This window comes from Zymoseptoria tritici, chromosome 3 (assembly GCF_000219625.1).
Source record: "Zymoseptoria tritici IPO323 chromosome 3, whole genome shotgun sequence".
Classification (NCBI taxonomy): Eukaryota; Fungi; Ascomycota; class Dothideomycetes; order Mycosphaerellales; family Mycosphaerellaceae; genus Zymoseptoria; species Zymoseptoria tritici.
Window position 1 is genome coordinate 2,440,075 of NC_018216.1, and position 26,386 is coordinate 2,466,460.

Consider the following 26,386-nt stretch of genomic DNA (forward strand, 5'->3'; position numbering starts at 1 on the left):
TGTTCTTTTATTAGGATTTTCTCTTAGGGTTTAGTGTTTATTAAAGTTCATTAATATTTCATTAATGCATTAGGTTCTAAAAAACCGCAACGTGTTATTACCGAGTACCGGTATTCGGAGAAAAACATTAGTTAGCCTCAACTCTTAGTGCATCAAAAGAGCTCCGGCTAGTATTAAGTAACCGGACTAAGGAGTCTAACAGCATTAAACTAACGGTGAGGAAATTCAAAATAGTAGCGTTGTGCTATCGAATACCGTTGTTAGTTAGCGTTAGTGTAACGAGCTCGTAAACGAGCATGCAGAGGAGGTTTGCGTCCTGCGACGAGCTACAAGGGCATTTAGAGATTTTCATTTCGACAGACAATCATTAGGTGTTCGCAACCACTCGGAGTTTATTAATTCTTAACTGCAGATGTTTATTCAGTAGGCTCATAATCGTAACAATATGTATTTGGCTATTAAAGCCGCGGAAGCACTGTCCGGGCTCATAACCTGTTGAAGATTATGAGCTATTAGATTGGAGAAGGAACTATCTACCTTCTGGCTAAGGTTTTTGAGGTACCGACATCGGTTACCATGACTAGACAGACCCACATTTCAACAAAGCATGGTCCTGGGAAATGCTTCCGCCGAAGTCCGCAGCGTGATCGTGTTGATGACGTTTCCCTTGCTCCGGACACATGGAGTTGCCAGTCGGCACGCACTGCAGTCTGCTTGCTTGCGCGGCACCCTTTGTATCTGCTCGGCATCCCATTGCGAGTTCGTTGGGTGGAGACAGGTACCTACTAGGGATCCCATGTTCCGGTCGACTATATGTGAAAAATACCATGTTTTGAAGGATTTGACCAATCGAGTCCACGCCTCCAACCTGGCATGACAGGGAGGACGACCGCACTAACAGGTCACTCTCACGCCCTTGGCGGACCGCTGTACCAGCAATGGGATGGAATTGTGCAGAACAATGCGAGGCGGAGCAGAGGGTTGTGAATGATGGTGTCCGTGTATACAGGTAGATGCACTATTGCTTCAATCTCGCACCCTGTATATCTTCCTGCGCATCTTTCAGAAGAAAACTGTAAAGTTCGTTAGCATATCAACCCTTCAAATATACACCTCGCTACAACTCACTTATACCACCAAACCGTCGGCCCGACCGTTCCCAAATGCCACAAAGCATGCGCATCCACCATCCCCCACCAAGGCGCAAAATCAAACAACTCCAAACTCATTGCGAACAAGATCCAAAATACAATCAACCCAGGCCACGCCGCCCACAGTCTTCCCACCTTCCTGAATCGATGCACTGAAAACCACGTCCACATGATATTCTGTACCAGTCCCACCACCACGTTCGCCGCCATGTTATATGTATAGTCGAAGCGTATGAACGACAGGTAGGACACGTGTAGGAGGTATCCCGTTACGCAAAGCAATGTCCACACCCTCAATAACGTGCCTCCTTTTCCCGAGTCGTTCTCCGACCTGTCGAGGCGGAAGATGCGGATCGGCGTATAATACATGCCGTACATGACACTCGCACCCGCGCCAAAGTAATCCAACTTTTCCGTGATTCTGAAATCTCTCGTGTGGAAAATCATGCTAAACACCCAGCTCGCCATGCCAAAGTATGAGAACAGCACATAGTACTTTCTGAGGGTGTATTTCTGCGGTATTTGCGTGCGGATCTTGCTCAGGCCGTAATCGTGCGCGAGGAAGTTGAGGAGGGAGAAGAGTACGGATGCGGGCTCTTGCATGCCGAGGAAGCGGTAGAAGGGCCATTTTCCGTGGTATTGGACGATTGGCTGGCGGAGTGGAGGGTCGCGGGCGAGGCGTTGGTCGGTTATGATGTGCTGGCAGGTGTAGTCGCATTCAGCGGGGCAGGTCCAGAGTAGGAGGCGGTGTTGGAGGGCTGAGGAGAGACGGTGTCAGCTCTGGTGAGTTGAGGAGTTGGCATCAGGTTGACTTACGAATGGTCGGGCCATTGTCGTTGCAGTTCGCGTCTATGCAGTGCTGAATGAACGTCAACTTCGCGTGCTTCTACTGCAATGTTCCATCGCCCACTTACCTTGACACAGTCCTTGAACTCGGGCAAGTAGTCGCCAATACTGGCCTCAGCGAATCCTGCGAGCAATATAACCAGCCATGCCAGTGACCAGAGGCATGGCCTCTGCATGTTATGAAGGCGCATGATGCATGTCTCCAGTGATGTCGAGCTGTGAATCCAGAGGTCTGGTAAGCCATTGAGACAGGGGACGTTCCACGATTGCCAAGCATGGGGTAGAACTAAAGGGGAAGTGTAATAATAGGTGACCACAGGTAGACGACAGCAAGAGAGCAGAATCACGATAGACTGGATCAAGGACAGCAAAGGTGAGTGGTATTGCGCATCGAATGATCCGACAGCACTGGGAAGTCACAAATTACGGTATACAGTAATTACTTTCCAATTCCACACATCCGCAAGGCAACTGCAGCAAAAAGGTCAACGACATCGCATTGCTTCCAGGGACGTCCTCACCTCTTGATACACTACAAGTATGATCTGCGAACACAGCTCTCGAACACGCCCTTCCGGATGCGTGAGACATTGCTTCTTTCCATGCTTCCGCTACAACCTTCGTATTGACATTGCCACTATTTCGCCAACCAAGAAAACGCGCTCGCGCCTCCAATCGGATTCGCCTTGCTCTTCGGCGCACTCGCAGGAGATGTGATGGGAGTTCCCGTGATCGAGCCCTCCTTAGCGCCAGCAGTAGGAGTCTTCGCACCCGCACCATTCTCTACACTCCGACGTCTGCCCTCATCAAAGAACCGACTCTTCATGGGGTCTGCCGGGCTTGCTCCGATGCCCGCTGAAGATGTGGCAGCAGACGAGACGGTTCGTGCTGAAACCTTGGGTTTGAGGACTTTGATGCCCGGGTCTTTGCGCTGATAGGGCGAGGCCTCGCGGTTCTTGCTGGCGCCGGCCCAGTCCAGAGTGCTAGAGGAAGGTGTGGCAGCAGTGCTAGCAGACGTCGTACCCTCGCGGCGCCAGCTGCCGCCCCAGATCCCGGACGTGCTGCCAGATCTTGAAGGAGCGATCTGTGCGCCAGTGTCCGCTTCTAGTTCGCCACGGGTGTTGAGATGACTGAGGGAAGGACGAGAAATCGTGGACTGACGGCTTGCAGGACGCGTATCATTATCGGAAGATCCAATCACACCGAGTTTGGTGGAGTCGATGCTGCTCGACTCCGCGGCGAGGGCACCAGGCGGACGATATTTGCCCGGAGGCGGACTCGCGGCGGCAGAAGACACAGATGCAGCAGAGCTACCGACGCCTAGGCCGTTGAGGTAGATTTGCTCTTTCAGTGGCTCGTCAATCTTGCTGAGAGGCTGCGCGGATTGTGCTTCGCCACTTGTGACGTACAAGCCATTGAACGCCGCTTCGCTTTCAGGACGTGAGAGCGGTATGCTGAGTTTGTTGCGCTCGTTGTCGTACAGCGTCATGCTATTCGAAGAGAAGAGAATGTCGGCGTTATGAGCACGCAAGACATCGCTGCCAATGAAGATCTGGATAGCTTTGCAGTGCTCCTCGGGATCGGTGCGCTCAATGACGCGGAACTCGATCTGTAGAGATGGTAATTGCGGCGCGGGACTGCTGGATCGTGAAGAGGCTGGATGTGAGACTGCTTCCGGAAAGTAGATGGGTAGCTCGACTGTACGAACGCCATCGGCTTTCGCACGAATCGAGGCCTCGAATCCGAGCTTGTGTATCAGTCGCAGATCGAGAAACGACTTGTACGAACCGGTGCAGACCGCAGCGTAGAGCAACGCGTCGTGCTTGAAGTTGGTGTTCATCCAACAACGAATGATGGCCGGCGCAGCGCCAAGTAACAGCAGTCCAGGAGCAAGTCCAGGAGCCTCTGCTGGCGACCGGGTGGAGTCTCCAGAGCCGTAGGCAGTTTCGAGATTTAGGCTGTTAGCCCGGCCGGAAGCAGCAGATCGCATCGAGTGCGCGGAGCTGGCGCGACCTTCCGACTTATGCGAAGAACTCCGCTCGGTCATCTGAAGGCCGCTGTATCCGCTGCTCGTCCGCGAGAAGAACTCCACGGAAGGCCGTGAGGAGTGCGAGAAGTGGTTCTGGTTGGCGGTCTCGTCAAAGCGCACGCTATTCGCTCTCGATGTGGCGCCCAACCCTCTGCGCGGCTCCTCCTCCGCATCAAGATGTAGACTGCTCATCAGGTTGTTGGCGTCGTCGTCGAAGCTGCGGAACTGGTCGGAAGGGAGGTGCTGAAGCGGTGCTGGAGTACACGTCAGCCAAAGGAGTCTGCTACCCTTGATAACACAGCCACTACGTACCTTGCTGCGGTGTTCCGCTCAGCACACTCGGAAATGGCGAACTCTGGCCCCAAACACTCTTCAACCTCGCATCCTCGTCCTGTCTCCTCTCTAACCGAGCAATCCTCTCGGCGTGCTCCGCCTGCACCTGCTGGACTCTAACAATATCGCTCTGCTGGCGCCAGGACGTCTCACCGCCGCCACTGTTGCCCGTGCTATTACTGCTGAACGGGGTAAAGGACTGGCTTTGCGGATCCATTACGCGGCCAACGCATTCGACGCGCCAGTCAGACTTGCGACGGCCTCGTGCGGCGCGCAAGACGTGAAAAGTGTCCTAGTGTGCGCTCGTGTGACCTGTTGCGACACTGCTGCTGGCCGCTCTGCTCCTCCGCTCCTCTCACGCCCCCGGATCCAGGAAAGGCTCAGCGCTGATGTGCCAGAATATCTATGATCGTCCTCTTGCTTGCTCAGATGAAGTTGTTTACCCTGCAGCTTTCCCTTTCCAATTCGTGGAGACACTACCGTAGCTCTTGCGATACAGTACAGGGTCGGGACTGGCGGGCAAAGATTCGGTTGCTGTTGCGATATCCACAGGCGATGCTGAAGAGTCAAAGTATGTTGTCGGGTAGCGGTATAAGTATCGAGTTTAGGCAAAGGTAGGGACTGTGACAGGTGTTCGCCGATGATCGAAGAGCGTTTGGCAGGTGTGACAGCCAATGGAGTGTGGTCGTGACAGATCCTCAGACGAATGTGCGGCGTCGCGGCGATGTAAATTGGTTGATCAAAGTGCGGACGCTGTAGGTGTGCGCCACGAAGGTGGTGGTAATGTATTAATAAAGTAGGTAGAGATGAGATGATCGTTCTTCCCCAGATGAAGCAGCGCTAGGAAATTTAGTGGCAAGTCGTGGCGCTTCACGTGGAGCTCGCGCACACTTCATGCCATTGTATCGGACTGTAGACCGCACGTTCGCGTCGACGTTGAAGGATTGACAATTCACTCTGGACATGATCGACACTGATCAATGGACCAGAACCAAGACCGTAGCTGGTGCTGGTAATAGGATACATCTGAGAACAAGAGAGGAGACAGCAGCACGCAAGTCACTGTAATCTGTCCTGACCACCGCCGGAAGAAACACCAAGACGAGACAGGTAGGAGAAGGCTCAAAATCGATTCTGCTAATCCATAGGGCTATCAGGATCCGCTCGGCATATCATACTCGTAAGTCGTCGTCGTCGTATCTCATTTCTCCGTTAGACTGCTCGCTTTTGAACTCCCTTCCCAATGATTTCCCACGAGTCAAGGACTCTTCATTCTTCGTGCTCCATCTGCCTTGTGATCAAGAATCGAGCATGGAGTCAATGGAGGAGCTGGGTGCGAAGTAGCGGATGACGAGTGTAGTCACAGCCATGGCCGCAGCGAACCCAAGACCGGCGAAACTGCGAAGGCTGTTAGCTGTGTTTCTTCATGGCTGCCAGCAAACAGTCGTTGAGCTTACAGGACAGAGAATGACGAGTCATCTGTGGCCGTAGCGCCTCCATCAGCCGACTCGCGTTCCACCTTCTCTTTACTCGCATCTTCGGCCAAGCTTCGCTCGTCCAAGTCTTTTGGTGTCATTGGTGGAGTCATCGGACCATCAATTCTATCTGCATCGACGACCATTACCACGGGTACGATGAGCTCCGCAAGTCCTGACTCTTCCTCGTCTTCCTGCACGCTGGACAGAGACTGCGGCGCACTGGCTGCGGCCGAATGCGGAGCTGGTGGCTTCTGGCCGGGAGTGCTTTGATCTGAAGGGAGATTCTGCTTTGTGCGATCCAGGTGCTCCATGATACCTTTGTGATCAGTCGGGAATTTGACCAGTGTTGGGTCATTGGGATCGGCCTCTTCAGGGATTGGCGATGCGGGTGCCTGAGGCGTCATGCGACCTGTAGGTGACGCCGTCGGATGTGCGTCGTCGCCATGTTTCTTGTCGTCGATTGCCATGCTCTCATGTCGGAATAGCGGTGCATGCGTCTGCTCGTGCGTGTCCAACGATGCGGACTCATGCGGCAGCAGTGGAGGATCTTCATGATGTGCAGGCTCTGTAGTGTGAGGGTCCTCTTTCTTCTCGGATCCATGCGGATCTGGCATTGTTGGTGCTGCCTCGGATTTCTCAGCAGGTCGATCATGTGCTGGTTCCTGAGGCGTTGACACTGATGCGGCTGCAACAGGAGAAGCGGCAGGCTGAGTGGGCGCAGGTTGAGCTTCAGCCTTGACGACGACGAGGTTGTTCTGGTTGCCTGCACCGTCGTCGACCTTGGGCTTACTATCATCGCAGATCCACCAGTCTCCCGGTCCGAGACGCAATTTGTACTGGTATTCACCTTCTTCTGCGGCAAATGTCTTCGAAAAGTGGTGTTCGCCCTTCTCGTCCTTCGTATGGTCCATCTCAATCGCCTCCCATTGCGGATCGCTCAGGCTCGTGCCAATGAAGACGGGAGGCTGAAGACCTGGCGAGCTGAAGTCGATGGTGACTGTTCTCTTCATAGCTTCTATTCCCGGCGTGACTGGGCGGTCGACACGTTTCGGACCGATCCAGTGTGGACGTAGACGTGCTGGGACGGTATCGAGGATGGCATCAATCGATGGTGGAGTGAGTTTCTGGAGGAGGGTCGATGGTTTGACAGGAGGCATGTTAGCTAGGTCGCCTGCTCTGTGAGAATGTGCTTGTAGCTGTTGCTGCTCGGCGAGGATCTGTCTGCTGCGGGCTTCGAAAGTGGCTTTGATGTCTGCTACCGTGCTTCGCGGCCGTAACATAGGAAATACAAGGATTGTGGTGGAATGTCGGGGCAGTTGAGGAGTGAAGTGAAGGTAGGTCGTGTTTGCAGGCACGTGAAAAGCGGAGGGAGGAAATGGAAGCTTACCTGGTTGACACGCTCGAGGTTGGCGGATTACTTCGGCAGGTCCGGGTGATGTTGATCGTGTGCTGGTGAAGAAGGATCGTGGCCGGCAGTCTTAGGAGATTGAAGAAGAAGGAGCAGTTTCACTCACTTACAATTAGATGCAACAGCAATGAGTGAGGTGAACGGTTACAGGTAGATGAAGGAGGCGCAGTTGGAGTGGAGAGAAGAGCGCCTCCTCAGCGTTGCCAACTTTCGGGCGGTACCTGCTGGTGAAGAGGCAGGCTTGTGTCTGTGGTTGAGAGAGGTACGGCATGAACGTTGCAGCCCCGTTGCACTTGCCCAGCGCTCGTACCTGTTCCTCTTGGTGTCGTGTTGACGGTGCGCCGTACGAAGAAGATCAAAACCGGCACATGCCTCGTTCGAGTGTCATGTCAGTGGGTGGTGATCTATCGTAGACAGGCCCAATTGCGTGAGAGTGACGTCGTTTCGTGGATGGAATGTTGCGGCTCAAGATCACAGGGATGTTCATGACCTCCTAGCAAGAGCATTCGTCAGTCTTGTAGTTCTACCATGCATCCCGATACGGGGCTGGACTTTGCAATCAGTTGTTCATGACCCCACTCGACTGCTAGCGATCCAGTCGAGGTCGTCTCATGCCATTAATGTTGCATTGTAAGTTGGCGCGATACTGCATGGCGACGAGAATAGGACGATACATTCATCGTCGCCAATCGGCGGCCCTCCACAAAGAGCGACTGCTTCTCTTGACGATCAAAACCAGTCGAAGCCCATTCGGGATCAACCAGTGGGAGAGAGTTCAAATTTGTCGGCGACGGAACGTGCCAGAAACGCTTTGGAGCCAACCTTCTCCAGGGTCTAGCAGAGTGCAGCATTGCACTCAGTCGAGGGAAACAGAGACTGGCAGCGCGGAGGCGATCTCGACGCTTTGGGGAGGATGGGACACCTCAGGAGAATTGTCAGCTATCTGTGGTAGCATCGTGCGACGGGAGAGGGTGGAGAGGGGCCATCTGGGGCAAGCAGATAGAAGAAGTGATTTGATAGGCTCGATGGGAATCCATTATAGAGACCCTGCGATCTGCCGGCATCCTCATCTTCACGAGTGCATATGCGAGGTTGAAGAAAAGGTCAGGTCGATTGGACTCGGGAACGATAAATGTACCTCGCCGTCACACGACCCGTGGCGCTTCGGCAGCCGGAGCTCGAACGTCAGATCAAGGACGCTCCCGCCGCATCAATTACCTTAGCCACCGCTCATAGAACACTGCTCTCCAGTCTTTTCATGTATGCACCGGCGAGCATCGATTCATCGCATCGGTCGAACGTCACTTCCATCACAAAACAAGCTAATACGTATCGCTCGAGCAACGGGTGGGACCATCAGTATCCGCATGACGGGACCTCGCCAGGAGTTTGAAAAAAGAAATCGAGGCTGAACAACTTCAATCATCAATATACCCTTCCTGTCGAGGCCTCTATAAGTGGACAGTCGCAGCATCACCGCGAGAAGGAAGGAATCAGCCCGAACTGGGCACGAGAGATAAACCAGCGGACATAAATTCTCGCCATCCACCGGAAGCCCATCGGAAAGAAACCTCTGGAATACCAAACCTTCACAGAGGCAGACCACGAATCCATTCGCCATCAGATGCATCTCATTTCTGGACAAGCATCACCTACCGTCCTTTTGTGGACCGGCTTGAACAGTCGCGCTTATCTTGCATGAGCAACACATCACCCTCTAGCAGTGCTCAGGACAGCGAGCTTGGCCGCAGAGAGATTGTGCAGTCATGTCATCCTCATTCGAGTCTGCAGAGAGTGTGCAGCGACGAGAACGAGCGGCAATTGCAGCACAAGCGTGCCAGACATGCCGTAGTAGGTATGGCCTTCTTCAAGGATCCGCTGGCATGGGACATGTATCACCAGCTGACACATTACAGGAAGAGCAAATGTGATGAGCAGCGTCCCAAATGTAAGTCGGTCAGCGAAATTGTCTCTATAACCACTGTATTGACCACTTATACACTTCCAGGTGGACTTTGTCGGCGACTGAATGTTGATTGTCAGTATCGGGAGCCGCTCCCGACAAAGTCGGCATTGCCTGCACTCGGATGCTTACGCTCATCGCTGACTAACTCGGCGCCGCAGAAAGGACAAGACCATGGTTCATATCCTCGATACTCTCACACGACTTGAGAACAAGTTCGACAATCTCGCGCTGCCCAGTGCATCGAACACTTCGGAGTCCACGACGCCAGGTGCACGAGGCTCCACCCGTCAATCCGTGGCACCGGACAATCGACAAAATGAATACGGAGTGGCTCGTTATCCTCTGGAGCGTGAGCAAGGCTACCATCACTTGACTGTGCCGCACAAAATCGTTCTTTGGCCTTCAATCTATATTCATCTCGTCAACTCGGGCATCGAAGCTACCTCGGATCTTCAATATGTCTTGCAAGACGGGACGCCGTGGTTCTTGCGCAAAGAGATGACAAGTCACAAAGTGGCCCTTGCAATCGGGGAGCAGTTGACCACATACCCCGTGAATCCAAGAACTCACACGCCGACAAGTACTGGTAGGTACGGCTACAACGACCTGACTGTCCCAAAGATTCAGGAATACTGCGATGCGTACTTCAGCTCGTTCAACGTTCTGTCACCAATATTGAATCACGAGCTTTTCGAGGCAGAGACGCTCGGCTTGGTACTACGTGAGGGCTTCCGGGATGGCGAAGCGGAAAGTGTACTGACGCTGTTCGTCATCGCACTCGGTCAAGTTGCATTGGATGGTGTCTTTGAGCGTCCCATCAGCATGGTTAATGGTACGCCCAGCGGCTTCCGTGGTGGCACGGCCAGATCCCCACCTGGACTGGATGTCTTTAATGAAGCACGACGCAGGTCCAGTATCATCTCCACCGATATGACGCTGGAAAATGTTCAGATCCTGTTATTACAAGCCACCTTCTTCGAGGCATCTGCACGTCATTTGGACTTCTGGCGATGCATCACGTCTGCATCAATGGCGTGCCAAGTCTTGATCAAGTGCCAGACCATCGATTGGCAGACACCATACGGAGACATGCTCAAGCGTGCTTACTGGAGCTGCGTCATGAGCGAAGACCTCTACCATCTGGATTTGGATCTCCCGCAAAGTGGCATACAATCTCTCGAAGATTGCGTCCCTCTACCCTACTTTCACGAAGGTGCCGATTCCACAACTCCGGCCGCCGATGACAGATCACATTTCCAATATCACTTCCTTGCGATGATAGCGCTTAGACGGCTGATCCATCGCATACACGTCATCATCCACGAATGTAAGTCACCCCACCGTACGCCGGTAATGCATCACTAACGACTCCTCAGCATCCGCAACTCAAGCCGAAGGAGCCAACGAATATGGCGGACCACCAGTCACAGTCATCCGCGAAATGTCTCGCCAGCTCGAATCCTGGCGCTCCCTCCTTCCTCGCCCGCTCCATTGGCAAGATAGCGACAAGCTCGACTTCCCCCATATCGACCTCTCCAATCGTCGTCCGAACGAACCACTATTCTCGCAAGACCAAGGCCCCGTGCCCATCAACCACAAAAACAGCCTCGACCTCGTCACCGCCCAACTCCGCACTCGCTTCTACTACGCTCGCTACGTCATGTATCGCCCATTCATCTACAAAGCCCTTCACTTCCCCGAACTCATGACCACCGAAGATGCCAACAGCTGCGCCCTGGCCATCAAATCCGCGCTCCTCTGGCCCATAGCAATGGCGCCTCCCAAGGACAAGAAACGACTCGTCCCGTCACTCTTTGCGTGGACGCAGAATTTCATGGGCATTCTGTTGATTTTGAGAATGACGACGGAGAATGAGTGTCTGATGAGGATCTGCGAGGAACAGGTCAATCGTGACGACCTCGAGCAAACCGTTGCGATGATGATTGAGTGGGTGAGAGATGTGAGGCAGGTGGATGGAATTGCGGAGTGGAGTTGGAGGATCATTGAGCCTCTTTTTGCTAACGGCGCGTGATGAGGAGGGAGAGGCCGAGACCTGCCGTGGCAGACGTACAGTCATGGTCTGCGAGCACATCGAGCAGTTCAATGGCGTCGAAAGTGGATGAGAGCCACGATTCCTCATCGTTAGAGAGTGCTCTAGGACGATGGGAGCGATGGGAGGGGAAGACAGTACTATGCAGATCAGTGATTGGAGAATAAGGCCGCTCGGTACAGTCAGAAAGAGGCGACGATAACGAAGCAACGGCATGCATACACAGAACTCACAAGGGAGGACCGAAACCACACAACAGGCAAATGCAGCGACATAGCAGATTGATTTCAAGTAGCCCAAAAGGCGTTTACTAAGAGCGCCACCATGCGCTCTGCATCCTCTTCTCAATCTCGCTCTCCATCTTCGACGCCACCCTCCTCCTGTTCAGATGTGGTCACCTGACGATGCTTCTGCATCTTTTCCACACCCCTGACAGCCGCGTACAGATACTCCACGATCGCAGGAGCCCAGATGGTCACAGCGATGAGTTGTGCAAAATCCCACTTGGCAGACTCTTCCACGTAGAGCATTTCGTTTTTGGTGCAGAGGTGGATCAGGTGGGCAAGCGTTAGAATGAAAAGGATGACTTCTGTAAGGTGCGGAGATGAATAAGGGTCAAGCATGGACCCGACGTATCTGACCAAAGTGTTTGTGGATGAAGAGGCGGTGGAGACAGTCCTCTTCTCGTCGGACCGAGTTCCTCGTTCGGGTGTTTCGTGGTATCCATGGAGCAGAGTAGCCAAGATGATGATGCACATGGCTATGCTGCCGGCTTCCAGCCACTTCGACAGCCGCACATCGTTGTCCAGGCAAAAAGTCACCGGCGATAGTCCTCCACATGCCGCAAGCGACCGCTTGGCTGGCTCCAACCTCTTCAAGTTCTCCAGTGGCAACCACGTCAGTCCCCACGCCAGACCCGCCACACCGACGGCCACTAGAGAGAGTGCAGTCGTATACCACGCTCTCTTCCCGGCTCGGTGAAGCATGTACAGTCCAAAAGTCACACACACGATGCCAGTGGACGCCACGTCCCGTATGAGGTTGATGGTCAAATGCAATTCCTGCAACGATCTGGCTTCGAAAGTGTACCCGTCGCCGAGCAGAGCTTTGATGGCTGCGCCGTGTAGGGTGAGCGCGAAGAAGCATTGTGCTTTTTGGTACTCAATTTGGCCGGCGAGGAGAGCGGGGAGGTGATTGCTGGCATTGAATCGACTCTGGAGTGCGTCTGCTCGGGATGTGGTGGACACCAAGGAGGCGAGGGTGTGGAGCCAGGATGAAAGCAGGCGGGAGAGGAGATAGATGTAGAGGATGATGCTGAGTTGCATTAGGTAGCCGATATACACCTGGAAGTGGTCACGGTTAGTCTGATGCGTGCTTGACATGTCGAAGTGCCAGGGACTTACACCAATGCCGCCGACGTCCACGTTGGGAGACACCGCAGAAGCGCCGCATGCGCTGTCGAGGAACTCGGCCGAGAGGAAGGTCTGCATGGAAGTCAACAATTCATTTCCTCGAATGCAGCAGCAGCCGGAAGTCCCACCGAAGGAACTGCTCTCTGTGTCTTTGGCATACGTTTACATCAGCTGAGTTGACCGACGTCAAGTTAGTGCCATAGTTGGCACGACATTCTCCACCCTTGCCGACGTCGTGGCAGAAGCTTTCCACACATAGATCGATTGGGTCCATGATCCTTTGCAGCTCAAAGGCTGGTAGATATCCCATCGACAGAGCATCGCTCTGGCCTTGAAGCGTAAGATGATTCGACGAGAGAAGATCGGAAACGATCGGATACACGAGACAGTTGTGGAGTGTGTACATCGATCGCCAGACCGCGGCTGGGTCCTGACAGACGTCTGTGCAGTTCCTGAGATTCTTGCCATGTTGGTCGATAAAGTCGCATCCATTGGCGTAGAGCTCCAGATTTGTGGCTGTATGTGTAGAAATGGCGGTGAATTCGGCAGCTCCTTGGAGGGAGAGGAAGCCGGCGTGCTCGGGAAGGAGGTTGATCGATACGGGATAAGACATAGCATGCAGCGCTCCATTCGGCTGATGGTCTGCTGTTCATCGCGGAGTGGCCGGGGAGGGCATTGTGAGAGCTGGAAAAACAGGTGACGTCGTGAACGCTCCCGTCTGTCTCTTGCCGACGAATACGCCCATCGGCGAGACCACCAGCATGGGATTGCCGAGTGTGTTGGCTGCCGCAGCGATATCCGTGTACGGGATGCCGAGTGTCTCAAGCGTCCGGAACTCCGGTGCTGCGAAATCGCGGTCGCCTCCTGCCGAGCGCATGTACGAAGGCTTCAATTCTTCTACCATCTTGACTATGAGCTCCGTGAAGCTGAGTATGCTGAAATCTGCGAGCCATTCGATTCTGGGGTGCCCGAACTCACCGGAGCAGACACCGGCAAGTCGTCCGATCTCGAGGTCGCGCCCGTTGGGACCAATTTTTCGGGAAGTGTACCAATCTTCTCGGCACCATGGCTCAGCCGAAGCTCACTGTGACGGTACAGATTCCATACCATGTTGCTCTTCACTGGAGTCGCACACCAGCCGAGAATATCACCGCTGGCGACTTGCAACGTGTCGGCCTCCTCGTCCACAAAGCGGTTCACATTCCGACACAGCAGCTCCATGACCAGACGCCTGGAAAAGCCGAGGGAGAGACCAGAGGAAAAGAGATCAAGAACAGCCCTCAGTTCGACGAGAAGTTCTCGGTCGCGTTCCACAAATGAGCCGGCTTTCAGACAGACCTGGAGATGTCCGGGAACATGACTGTGTGGGAAGTGAAGTTGATGCTGCAAGCCCGTGGAGGAGTACCGGCCAAGCAGATCGTCTTGTTCCACAAGGGCGATGGCCAACTGCCTGACGATGCCACTGTGAAAGAGGTGGGTTCATTGTCATGATTCAAGCACCCGACACACTAGAACAACGCTGACTTTTCAATAACAGGTGGGAGTTCGTCCGGGCGATTTCATGACGTGGTCAGACATTCATACGCTCCTGCGCGTTGGCCATCCTGAGCCGGAAGAGGATTAGTGATGTGGGATGTGAAGACAAGTGATTGCACCGTGAAGTGCACAAAAGGGGCGCTCGGCTTTTGCAATGCGTCCCGCCATGATCAGTCGGGGTGACGAGGGCGTTCGGTTACACAATCGTGCTCGAGGGGGCCGAGATTCGAATCCGATTTCCAGGTAGCTGGTTGTCAGAAGTCAGACATTCCAAGCAAGCTTGGCGGAGAGAGTGACACTCATGGTGCTGCGAGCAAGAGTCTATTGCCTCTATTATCGTGGATTGCATCAGTGCTTGGTATCGATACATCACAGAAATCATCGCGTTGTGCCGGAATCAATGCTGCGAGAAGCGATTCCCGTTCCCGACCCTGTCGAAGTCACCGCGCGCTATCCATAGCGGTCTGCGCATCGGGAAGGCGGGAGGAGATATCGTCAACCTTTCGAATGTCACTGATCGAGCGAAGCATTGGAACCGGTTTGGGATCGTTTTGTCCATGATCGGCAGGCTCCCGGAGCGGAACTGCTCAATGCCTTATTCTTGATATACCGCGGTAAAGTCTATAGAGTGGAGTGGGTTAATGCAGACAACTTCCTTGCACGGAAGCGCCTCTCCGTCTATGTTTCTCTCAAGCCTCCTCGGACTGCAATGGCTTGTTCAACCCCACGCGCTCCATCGTACTGACGATCTCGTGCTTGCCGGAGCCATTGATCTTGCTCACACTACTCTTCGGGTCCGTGTCGACCACCAAACGGATGAGGTCCGGGCGCATGTAGTGCCCGCCGAAATCATTCAACGCTTTGCTGAGCTGTGCCTCGTTGAGGTCGATGTCGACGAACACCAGCCCTTCAAAGTCTTCCGTAGGCTTCTCAATCAAGCGCTGTCCGTCGGGTCCGTAGATTCGAGTGTTGCCGTTGTAGACGTGATGATCTTCAGGTTCCTTGCCGGGAGGCGTCTGCAACTTCACGCCCTCGGCGGAGATGGTCTGGAAGGGTGCGAGCGTGTACGAGCCTGTCTCGATGGCGTACGCCGGGGTCACAATGTCAGCATTGGCGTCGCTGATGTTGGTGTATGGGTCCGGGTAGGTGAGGGTGGAGGCGTGCGGGTAAAGCGGCCTGATGAGCGAGCTCAGTCAGCTTCGTCGAGCGTAGAAGCGAGCGACGTAATCAGGATGCAGGACTTACCATGCAGCGACGTGGACCTGTTCGCCGAGCGAAACGGCGTAGGACTTCAAAAACGGGTTCATGTTCTCCCAGCAGTTCAACTGCCCGATTCGGCCGATTTCAGTGTCCACCACCATGGAGGTGGTGTCGCCCGTGCCGTCCCCAAAGACGAGGCGTTCCACATGCGTCGCGCGGATCTTACGACGGTGGTTGATGACATTGCCTTGCGGATCGATGAAGACTTGCGTCGTGTACAGACTGTTGAGGTCCAATTCGGAGTATCCAAGGGACACGAAAATGGAATTCTCCTTTGCTGCAGCACGAATGCGGTGCATTTCAGGAGAATCCGAGGCGAGACTGTTCTCGCGGTATTTCTTCAACAGAGGCAAGCTCTCTTGGTAAGTGACCTTCCACATCCTGCAATCTGCTTAGCAAACGTCCGGTGAATGACCTGCGAATTGTAAGGCTCACCAGTAGGGGTAGCCAGGAATCCAGAGCTCGGGGAATGCCACCAGTTTGCAGCCCGCCTTGCCCGCCTCGTTGATCCAGTGGATGGTCTTCTGGACAGACAATTCCAGATTGAGCCAGCCAGGCTCGGCGTTGACGGCCGCAGCCTTGTACTTCGTGATGGTAGCAACCATTTCTGGACTTGGAAAATATGCTTGGGATTGTGTGGAGAGGATGTTGATGTCGGTGTCGATGTGGTAGGCTCATCGTTCAGTCCAGAGTCTACCTTCTTATAGCCATCTCGCGGCCACCCGACCCGTCGCTGTCAGATACCGCAATGGTATCGACTTCGGCGACGTGCTTCCCATCAGCATCGTGTTCGTTGATACCTACGACACACATCGACTTGGCGGCTGCGGTAGGCACAGCGAGCGCGAGGTGCATATGATCATGGAACATACCTTCATTACGTCCGAATGGTGGCCGAGATGCACGTTCGCTTTCGGCCCGAGCGATGCATCCATAAATTGCCCTTCTTGAACGGGAGGCTTAAAGATAGATGTCAGCAAGTCCACATGAACCAGCACGACACCAGGGTACAGGAGTGAATGCGGATGAGCTGCTGCGGTATATCGTTATGTGCCGTCGACAGTCACTCCAATCGTAGCTGGCCCCTTCAGTCATCGAGAAGTGGTCCCTCATTGCTGACGACATCTTGATTCTCTGTACGGCGAAAGTGAGCGAGCCCAGCGCAGTCGTCTTCCTTGCTAGTCTTCTCCACTTGCGCGCGTTCCCTTGAGTGAATTGTTTGCAAAGAGTGTTTTGCACGACTGAGCGACCGTGGTCATGCGTCCTGGCGCGGTTGGCATGCAAAGAGATGAGTCCTTGGTAAATTGATTAGCGGTGAAGAACAGCGAGCCTAGGAGATGTAGTGGAGGTGACCTCCAGCCCAGGGAGGCCGTTGCCGGACGTGTGGCATTGCTTTCCGGTATGGTCGCCGCGAGCAAGTGAATCTCAAAGAGATTGCAAGCAGGTCGACCCATGTGTAGATCTCGACATGACGCTACATACCTTGAATCGCTAAGGTAGTGCCACGCTCATTAAGTCATTACAGAGCTCGGCATCCATTTCGGCAGTCGTGTCGGGTTGGCACTCCACTCGAGGCGATCTCAGTACGCCAACCAATCTCAGCCACCCTACCAGCCCGACATGCCCATGGATGGATCACCAGAAAACTGCGATGATCAGCACATCGCTCAGAAGTATCGACATGTGACTAGTAAGAACAGGACCAGCCAGGACAATCGTGAAAGGCACATGTTCGGCATAGGAGATGGATGCCAGTCTACAGCTTGAAATGCGTGCAGCGATGGTCCTTCGCCGAATAGTGTTGTCTCATCTCAAGCCGGGCATCTTGTGCAGCTTTCACAAAAGGTGAAAGGCGATGTGCTCGGAGGGTCAGGCCGCTGGAGGTAACTTGGCGGAGGAGATGCAACTTACTGTGGTGAAGAGGAAAGTCCAGCGCGCTGCTGCAATTCGCATGAGCGAGGCCGGCCGATTGATCAAAGGTGAGCCTACACAATTCCACATGTTCAGTTCCATCGGACTGAGACCATTAGCAGAGATTGAACCGTGTTCATTCTTCATTCCACGGTTTTCTGAAAATCGTATGGGTATACCTACAGATCCAGCATCTATGCTTTGCAACTTTTGACCGCCACGTCTCACAATCAGTCCTCATCCCAGTTGGGGTTGGGGCCGGGAGGTTTCGGTCCTCCAGCTTGTCTCGCCACGATGATCTGATCCACGCTCAAAACTGTCCGCGCAGCTTCTGTTGCGAGCTTGATGGCCCAAGACTTGCAAACCATGAGATCCAGAATACCCTCCTCCTCTGCGTCTAAAGTTCCGCTGCCGGAGCTACCGCTCGTGTCCAAGTCGACACCAAGGCATGGAATGTCATCATCGCTATCCTCCTCCTCCTCCTTCGCGTTGCCGTTTGCTTGCTTCGACTTTGTTGCTGGAACGCTGTGATGTGCTGTGTAGAGCTTGGCGAGGACCTCTGTGGCGTCGAGGCCTGCGCTCTCGGCAAGTGTGCGCGGGATGACTTCGAAAGCTTCGGCGTATTTCCTGATGGCATATTGCGCAAGGCCAGATGTCCTGTCCGCGAGAGCAGTGATGCGCTCGATAAGCTGCATTTCAGTGGCGCCAGCTCCGGGCACTAATCTAGGATCTCTGGTGATGGCCTTGAAGACGTTGACGCCATCGTCGACTGCTCGCTCCACGTCGTCCAGGTGGTTGTGAGTGGCTCCGCGGAGGACCAACGTGGCGGTTCGGGTCTGGTCATTCTCCTGTCTGAAGACGGTCACGCGGTCTCCTCCCATTTCGAGAGTCTCGACAATATCGACGCTGCCCATCTCGTCTGGCATGGGTGCGCCGAGGCGTGCGAGCGGTGTTGCACCGACCACTCTGCATAGCCGTCGGAGCTCGAACTTTGACAGGACCTTGATGACAAGAATGCCAAAGCGGTTGAGATAGTGCAACGCAAGCTCGCCAACGGGCCCTCCAGCAACGACGACGCGCAGTCCAGAGTCGTGCAGCTCCTTGATCGTGTTCTCCATTTGTGACTCCTCGCCCTTTGTGAAGTTGTAAAGCTCCTTGCTGTTCTTCAAAAGGACTGTTCCCTTGGTCTCCGTCTGTGAGATGTCGATCGGGCAGCTGAAGACGCCGACCTTTGCTTTCTCCGCCTTCTTAATGCTGCCATCGGGTTCACGTCCAAAGACCATACCCTTGACGACTTTGGACTGCTCCAATGCACCACCCATGATCTTCACCACCCGGATGTTGTCGATGTTGAAGTTGTATGGATTCTTGGGAAGCACCGCAAGGACAGCCTCAGCGACCAGACCTGCCAGGAAATCCTCGGACCCAGACTGCTTGGCAGCAACAACTGTGCGGATGGCCTTTGCAAGCTCTGCCTGGTCACGAATGTTCTCCACCTTGTCGACTTCCAGCTCTTCCAGCGCCTTGAGCGCATATTTCCCAGCGCGCTCGTATCCTTGAACAATCTCACTGGTCTTCAGTCCCATGCGGAGCAGCTCTTCCGCTTTCTTCAACAGCTCTCCCGCAAACACAATGACCATGTTTGTGGCATCTCCCATCTCCGCCTCTTGTTGTTGCGACGCCATGACCAGGAGCTTAGCAGCTGGGTGCACAACTTCGAGTTCTCGGAGGATAGTCGCCGCATCGTTTGTGAGAATCATTTTCTGCAGGTGATTGATAACAATCTTGTTGCGTCCGTACGGCCCGAGGGATGTCTGCACTGTAGAGGCGATCGTCCGGCAGGCATCGATGTTTCTGATGACAGCGCCATCCTCGGCGTCGTAGCTATTGGGTGAGTGTCAGTGGAAGTCGTGTCTTGAAATTATGTAGCAACGAGAGATGTCCGTACTTTTGGTAGCCAGCTTTGAACAAGCCGGCGTTGGGTGCGTTTGGTATTGACAGCGACATGTCGACGCTTGTGATGTGTTCCTGCGACCTCGAGTATTCGGATGTGCAAGTTTGAGAAGATGAAGAGGTGGAATGGCGGTTTTGGGTGTTTGAGCTCTTGCAACGAAGTTCGCGGCGCGTTGAAATCTTGAGGCTGCACCGCCACATCTGCTTTAGATAACTGTGGCGCACATATTTGGAGAGAATGAACAGAGACAGATCAGAACAGATCCCCAAGCCCAATGTAAGGTAACATTCATCACAGTTTCGATGCTCGCTATGTATTTTGATACACGATTTGTACAATGCCAATCATCCCAATCCCGACGCTATGCATAACAACCAAAACTCCTCCGATATTCATGCGCTCACTTTGAACCCACGTACCATCTGAACGCCGCTGCCTTCCCATCCGGCATGATGAGATCTCTCCTGAAGAGCAACCGATACCTCTTCACCCATTCCCTATCCCGAATCAGTTCTGCGGTTCTCTGTACCCGAGGTTGTGGCCCGCTGGGGAGGTTGAGACTAGGCGCAAGACGCCCTCGTGCTCTGCGAAGTGCGACCTGACTGACTGGTGCGACGTCTCGCTGCTTCATGCTTTGGTCTTCCTCCATGCCTGACTGCAGGCTGGGATCGTACCGCGGCTCGACCTCTCCAATCATATCCTGCTCCAGATCCTTCCTCAGCTCACTGGGCAGTGGTGGAAGCTGCTGTTGCCTAGCGGTGGAGACCATGCTTCTGACAAGCCTCTGGCCAAAGATATTCATCCTAATCCTCTGCATGTTGCGTCGCTTGGACACACACGCGCACCACCACTTTAATTCACGGGCGAACTTGCCGTCCAGATGCCCTCGACGCGCGGTCGTGGGGGAAGAATTGAAGTCTCGCCAGCACGCCTTTAGTGTGTCGAGAAAGAGCCTGTCAATGGCCATGTCCTTTGATAGCACAGTCTGCACGACCCATCTGACTCCCGGGCGGTCGCGCTGAGCTGTGTATGCCTTCATGTACACTGTGAGGGTTGCGAGATCCACCGAGTCCTTGGGAACCCACTTCGAATCGTAGATCGTATTCAGGAGGTTGACAGCATGCTTGGCCAGGCGATTGTTGATCAGAACATCGGCAGCGGTGGTGCCAATGTGATTGTTGACCGGGAAGCCGTTCTCCGAATTTATCTTGTAGTACTCAAGAACTGTGTTCTGAAGCTGAGCAACGTCTTTTCTCTCCGACCCAGAAAGGCTGTAGATCTTCTGGATTGTATATGCAACCATGGCACGGCGAGTGTCCATGCCAGCTGAGTTAGCATTGGCTATGATGGTTGAGGCTTCCCGAAGCCCGCCTAAAGCCTTGCGAACCGACGCCTCGACAGCAATCTCAAGTACCAAGATCGATGGCGGCAGTCTTGACCGCGAAAGGGATCCGTAGTAAAGGTCCATCACCTTCGCATAGTCTTGGAGCGACAACGCGAGGACCATGGCTTTTTCCACTGCGTTCTTGCTCGATGCAGGCTTGTCGAATGGTGGATACGACCACTCCGGCCCACGGTCTTCGTCCATTGCTGTCGCATCCCAGCGCAATGGGCCAATGTCTTGGCCGTCGCGCATTGTAATCTCGCTCAATGAACCCTCATCGTTCGGTAGTCCGTCCGTTGGGGCGATGCCATCGAAGTTCTCGCTTGTCCCGAAGGGAACTTGCCTGACAGGGCCAGCGGTCGTACTCAAACCAGCGTCGAGTAGGGCCAAACTCTGACTTGCGCGATCGCGAATGAGAGACCTGTTTTGTCCTCTGGCTTTCCGCAAATCGTAGCCAGCAGAAGCCTTAATAAGGCTGGCAAACCGCTCTTTCTCGATGCCGCCCGGCCAGTCAGCTGCTAAGCCTTTGCAATATTTGACCAGCAGCGTGCTCGGCGGCCGCTGATCGTAATAGTACTTGCTGAGAAGCTTCACCGCCAGGCCCGCATCCAGTTGAAATCCATGCCCAAGTACTTTTGAGTGCCGGATCCAATGCGGTACAAAATCCATGCGCCGACTGCTGACGAAATTCTGCAGAACAAAGCTATGTACGCTTCGATTAGGTACGAAGCCCAAGTTTACGATGAGGTCTGTGACAAACTTCCAGGTCTGCGCCGCGGTGTGCTCTTCGGTGTACCTCTTTATTAAATTCGCGACATTTCGGGTCGTGGAGTGTGTGTTGGTAAACCTTCCAGAGTCCTGGATCATTTCCAGGAGGGAATGGACTTGCGGCCAGGCATTCTTCTTGGCCAGTGACGCAGCAATAAGGGTGAGCGTTCCTGCGTCACGAGAGCCTCCCTTGAATAGGTCGGAAAGCAACGCGAGAGCCTTTTCGGGCTGATTTGCCTCATTCATAATCTGGACCAGAGCGACCTCGATCTGCCCTTGAGAGGTTGCGTTCGGAAATTGCGCTGCCCGCCGCGACTTGGAGAACTCATAGCATTGCCACACGTTGTTCCAGTTGCGCTGCGACTTCCAGATGTGCCACAGACGATCGCATGTGATGACAGCATCGGTTGCAGCACGGCCTGATAAAGGTAGAGAGCTGAGCAAATCGTCCGAAAGGTCACGGCCTTGCCCATTCTGGAAGTTGGGCAGAGATTTGGCGTGCAAGGAAGCCGCTGCCAATTTAGCCTTTGCCGAATCGCTCAATAGCCGAAGAAATGCCATCCTGCTAGAGCTGCTCACCAGAACTTGCACGATGGGCGATAATGCGTGGTAGGAATTGCGCAGCTGGCAAACACTCAGAAGGTCCTCAAATAGATCTGTTGAAACTGTTTTGGACTGCATCTTCATGCACGAAGCCACGGCGGTCGCACACAGGACTACATCATCGTGCTCCAGAAGCGCAGCAGCGATTTTGTATTGATGGGGCAGCCAGACTATGGTGCGTTGTGGGCGTCGGACGGCCTTGACTGCCAGACTTGCTGCCTTGATGGCATAGAAAGCACGGCGAGGGTTCCCAAGCGAGAGGCACTTCTGACAATTTGTCTCGACAGCACGATCGAGGGCTGTAGGATCGCCTGAGTCAATGAGCTGAGCAAGGTTCGAGAGGATTTGACGCTCGGCCAGAGGGTGGGATGCGCCCTTAAGCCTGACTGACAGGGCTCCAGAGGCAGCATGGAGAAGGTAATGAATGCGTGCGGAGTGGTCCACGTCCTGTAGAATACTTGTGTAGAAGTCCGTCACTTCTTGCGGCTGCGCCACCTCGATTAAATGCGGCCATGCATTGCAGATCTTTTCCAGAGTGTCCCCGGCCAACGGTCCGCTGGCCAGCAGCTTTTCTACAGAGGCCCGAATATCTTCCAGCGTACCATAGCGCAGTGAGTTCTCTAAAGTGCTGCTGCTTAGCCATAACTTGGGCGCCCCATTGGACGAATTCAATACTCCTGCGATCTCTTCGTTGGATCGGGGAGTATTCGTCAAGGTTGTGCTGGATGAAGACAGCTGCTCGCTCCCTGTTTCCAAATCAGAGGGTTTCCCTAAGTCATGTTCGGACTCGGCCGCGGATATCGTCTCGAATTCGGAAGCATTGCCGGATCTAGCTTCTGGCACAGCCTTTGCTATGGAGTTGGGGTTATGTGCAAGCACGTGTGCGGAGTCCGGCAGAGTTGACTCCAGGACGGACGAGGGCTCAGTGTCGGGCATAGGCTCGGCATCCAGTCTCACACTTGTCCGGGCTCGTTGGTCACGAGACTTGGACAGTGTGGCAGATCTGCCAAGTCGCTCCCGTCCGCTCCTCACGGACGCCGGACGGGAGAGAGATCTGGTCCGCGCAGGCTGTATCTGCGGGCTCTCAATTTGTTCCCTAGTGTTCGAGCTCGATCCGACTTTCGCAGTTGAAGCCCGCCGACTCAAGCTACTACTTTGCAGCGAACGTGTCTCCCAAGACGCAGCAGATTCCTCCTCTTGATTTCCAGATCTGGTGGACGATGCCGGTTCGGACCTCGATGCTTCTGGAGATGGCGATTTGACACCTCTGGATCTTCGAATCGACAATGTCCGCGCACTTCGTTCGCGACGCTTCGCCGATCGATCCAGCTCATGCGCGGTGAGCTGCGTATATGCGCTGCCTACGAACGAAGGGAGCTCTGGGCCCCGTACTGACCGTCCATCGAATTCGTTGATTTCATCCAGCGTAAAGTTCTGTGTCCTGTTTCCCGATCTGGAACTTCCACTCGCTTGTCCAGGGCCTGATTCCTGCACTGTTCTTGCGGCATTGCTTACATGCTTCGGACTCTGTCGTAGCCGCTTCGCATTGTCTGCTATCGTCTGAACATAGTTGGTTCGTCTGCGACGCTCCTCCGCGCATAGTGTCGCAAGCCCCACAACGGTTCCAGAGGATATGTAAGCGAGCTGATATAGTCGTTTAAGTGCTGCGCGAGAGGGCGCAGGTCGGGGTGTGCTGAACATTGCTGCGCCATGTTGGCCATGGGTTCAACAGCGATGCATTCGGTTCGTTGGAGTGAAGGGGCCGCCCAGAGTCGAGGTCGTGTGTACTGAAGAAAGGTGTTTGCATGAAACACATTTCGCGCCGATGTCGAAGAGCGCCTCATCGACAGAATACTAGCGCCGAGTTTATTCTCACCTCCGGAATCTTCAACTTCTGGACCCTCACCATTACACCACAACAGCGATTCCACGATAAACGTGTTTTCCATCGACGTTTGCTTCCGATCAGCCTGGCCCTGCTTCCTGGATTTTGTGTACGAGTGCATGGCTGCAGGATGTTGGTGCGCTGCATTCAGCGCAATCAGCGCCGCATCCTCTCCGCCTCCCTCGCTTCCCCTTCGAAATGTAGGCCACTGGAAGGCCCTCAATGGGGCATAATAAGTGCCAAGCGACATGCGGCAACCAGGGTCAGAGCGCCGTCGACCGTTGACCGGGAAAGTTACAAGCTTCGTGCTCTTTCGCCAGCCGATCAGCGTCGGATGGAAGAATTGGAGTATAAGCTCGACACGTACTTTCACGAAGCTTGCGCGAATCTTTATGCTACTGGCGTGATCCAGTGTTTGCACACCGATGCTTTCAAATTTCTCAAGGACTTCAAAGAATTGCACAAGAAGACCAAGACAGTGCACCAGCCCTTCGCGAATCCAGCTCGTCTCGTTGAGCTCATGAACTTTCACAATGTCAATTTTGACGATGCCGAAACTCTCGCCCGTACCCTTCTCGTCTACGCGCGTAAGGAGAACGCTCCGTTGGGTAAGAAGTTGTTGTATTCGCTGTCCTGGGCCGGTCACGAGAACTCCACTCTTCGCATTCTGGGACACGCCGTCAAAGGGGACAAGACCGGCCCTGTTCTACGGAGTTGCGAGATAGCGTGGGCACGCCAACATCTCACAAAGATCGCCAATGAACCCGGATCGAAGAACTACCGCGCAATGACCCTGGAGGGCAAGATCGCGCGGGAGCTGCGCGAGGACACCTATGCCATTGAAATGTGGAACAAAGCCATAGGACCGGCTGTAGAGGCGTCGAAAATACGTCTGGCCAAACTTGCGGCGCCGCAGAAGCCCAAGAAGGGGGAAAAGGTGGACACACTAGAGTGGCGTGAGGAGAGAGATCCCGAGGAGCTGTCTTCACCATGGATCGAGCTCACGCTGATGCACTGGAAAAGGGGCGATTTCGATCTGTCCAAGGAGGCGATCAAAATCGGCTGCGAGCAGGACGACCCACTGTCGCACTATCACAGGGCTGATTTCATAGCCGGAGCGAACAATATCAATCTCGAAGGGGATAATGCGCATGCACCTGTCGTTAGCGCCTGGCTCTACAACATCACCAAGGCCGCCACTTCCGGCATTGCATCAGCCGCGCACCAATTGGGCCTGTTCTACATGAAGGTTGGCTGGAAGTACATCAGCGACGAGCCACCGGATCGCATCAAACCGACACCGTTCGATTCCTATCCCGCGCCATTTGCACCCGCGACGACCTTTGACAGGATTCGCCAGTTCATCGGATTCCAGTCCACAAGGCCCATGACTCAGGAAGAGAGTGTCTTTCACAGCACAAACTGGCCATTCGAGCCAGAGCAGCGTTACGCGATGGCTCGCTTGTGGCTCAGAGAAGCCGCCTATCAAGGCTATGCGCCCGCATATCTCGACCTGGCGAAACTGTGCATGAAGAAGACTCTCTGGACCGGGCTGCGCGTGCCGAAAGCTGCCCAAGAAATGTCATCCGAGCGCTATACGCACGCCTCAAAGGCCAAATATGATGCTGCGAACGGTGATGGCGCTGACGAGGCAGATACACAGCCACAAGTGGAGCCGGTCTCGTCCCGAGATGACAAAGCGCGCGTGCCAAACAAATGGTACAGTCCGAAATCCGCCAAGTCCTGGCTCGTAGAAATATTCCACTGCCACAAGGCGCACGAAGAGATGCAAGCGAAGCTTGCGCAATACCGCCGGGACGTTCGCCGTAAGTGGGAACCCAAGCTGGCGGATGAGGACGATGCGATCTCCGAGCAGCGCCTTGCCAAGAAAGGTCTCGACCAGCATTTGACAAAATGGTTCAAAAACCCGGAGGTCCGAGAGCAGTACGAAGACAGACTGCCGGAATTATACTCGGAAGCGAAGAGAATTTGCGACAAGAACCGGTGGAATTTGTACGATAGTCGTAATGCGCTGCTATACACGGCGAGGTGATGAGGTGCGAGACGGTTTATGAATAGAGGATCCATCTTGCTAGCGTTCAAGCATACAGGTAGAGAATCATGGATAACCTTGTATCAAGTGTAGGAATGACCACACTGTTATCTGACTTTAGTGGAAACATTGTGTAGAGCTGTTGGCCTCGCCGGCCTGTACTGGGGATGCCTGCGAATGTCGAATGATTGGCCCGCGAAAGGCACAACATACATCAGCAGAGACGCTGATAGAGTACATGCTTGATCTTGCAGACTCTGTGCAATCGGCCAGCTTCTGTGAGCTGCAGAGCAGCAGAGCAGCATTGCTCCATCTCCTGTCACCCCAGAGTTTCCACCGTTCTCGTTTGGCTGTAAGGC

At 54.1% G+C, this 26,386-nt stretch overlaps 8 protein-coding genes across 8 annotated transcripts; 2 read left to right on the forward strand and 6 right to left on the reverse strand.

The window, feature by feature from the left end:
• Nucleotides 1-984: 984 nt before the first annotated feature.
• Nucleotides 985-2,173, reverse strand: MYCGRDRAFT_70164 (uncharacterized protein; the record flags this gene model as incomplete). Its single annotated transcript, XM_003854267.1, has 4 exons — nt 985-1,073; nt 1,129-1,909; nt 1,968-2,010; nt 2,066-2,173. 4 exons carry the CDS (start codon nt 2,171-2,173, stop codon nt 1,019-1,021), a joined length of 987 nt encoding a protein of 328 aa, XP_003854315.1.
• Nucleotides 2,174-2,502: 329 nt separating this feature from the next.
• MYCGRDRAFT_70165 (uncharacterized protein) lies at nt 2,503-4,576 on the reverse strand (the record flags this gene model as incomplete). The annotated part of the gene is made up of 4 exons (XM_003854266.1): nt 2,503-2,815; nt 2,873-3,360; nt 3,403-4,280; nt 4,339-4,576. The coding sequence occupies 4 exons, from the start codon at nt 4,574-4,576 to the stop codon at nt 2,635-2,637; spliced, it is 1,785 nt and encodes a 594-aa protein (XP_003854314.1).
• A 1,081-nt stretch (nt 4,577-5,657) lies between these two features.
• Nucleotides 5,658-7,143, reverse strand: MYCGRDRAFT_108734 (uncharacterized protein; the record flags this gene model as incomplete). Its single annotated transcript, XM_003854265.1, has 2 exons — nt 5,658-5,766; nt 5,817-7,143. The coding sequence occupies 2 exons, from the start codon at nt 7,115-7,117 to the stop codon at nt 5,658-5,660; spliced, it is 1,410 nt and encodes a 469-aa protein (XP_003854313.1).
• Nucleotides 7,144-9,047: 1,904 nt separating this feature from the next.
• MYCGRDRAFT_11455 (uncharacterized protein) lies at nt 9,048-11,228 on the forward strand (the record flags this gene model as incomplete). The annotated part of the gene is made up of 5 exons (XM_003853918.1): nt 9,048-9,100; nt 9,162-9,193; nt 9,254-9,311; nt 9,370-10,553; nt 10,612-11,228. Coding segments are annotated over 5 exons (1,944 nt in total), but the record flags the coding sequence as incomplete, so codon positions are not given.
• Nucleotides 11,229-14,898: 3,670 nt separating this feature from the next.
• MYCGRDRAFT_70166 (uncharacterized protein) lies at nt 14,899-16,074 on the reverse strand (the record flags this gene model as incomplete). The annotated part of the gene is made up of 3 exons (XM_003854264.1): nt 14,899-15,385; nt 15,455-15,850; nt 15,905-16,074. 3 exons carry the CDS (start codon nt 16,072-16,074, stop codon nt 14,899-14,901), a joined length of 1,053 nt encoding a protein of 350 aa, XP_003854312.1.
• Nucleotides 16,075-17,610: 1,536 nt separating this feature from the next.
• MYCGRDRAFT_70171 (uncharacterized protein) lies at nt 17,611-19,430 on the reverse strand (the record flags this gene model as incomplete). The annotated part of the gene is made up of 3 exons (XM_003854263.1): nt 17,611-17,856; nt 17,905-19,264; nt 19,329-19,430. The coding sequence occupies 3 exons, from the start codon at nt 19,385-19,387 to the stop codon at nt 17,611-17,613; spliced, it is 1,665 nt and encodes a 554-aa protein (XP_003854311.1).
• Nucleotides 19,431-23,204: 3,774 nt separating this feature from the next.
• Nucleotides 23,205-23,825, reverse strand: MYCGRDRAFT_103851 (uncharacterized protein; the record flags this gene model as incomplete). The annotated part of the gene is made up of 1 exon (XM_003854262.1): nt 23,205-23,825. A coding segment is annotated over one exon (585 nt), but the record flags the coding sequence as incomplete, so codon positions are not given.
• Nucleotides 23,826-24,022: 197 nt separating this feature from the next.
• On the forward strand, nt 24,023-26,027 carry MYCGRDRAFT_108738 (uncharacterized protein; the record flags this gene model as incomplete). The annotated part of the gene is made up of 1 exon (XM_003853919.1): nt 24,023-26,027. One exon carries the CDS (start codon nt 24,105-24,107, stop codon nt 26,025-26,027), a length of 1,923 nt encoding a protein of 640 aa, XP_003853967.1.
• Between the last annotated feature and the right edge of the window lie 359 nt (nt 26,028-26,386).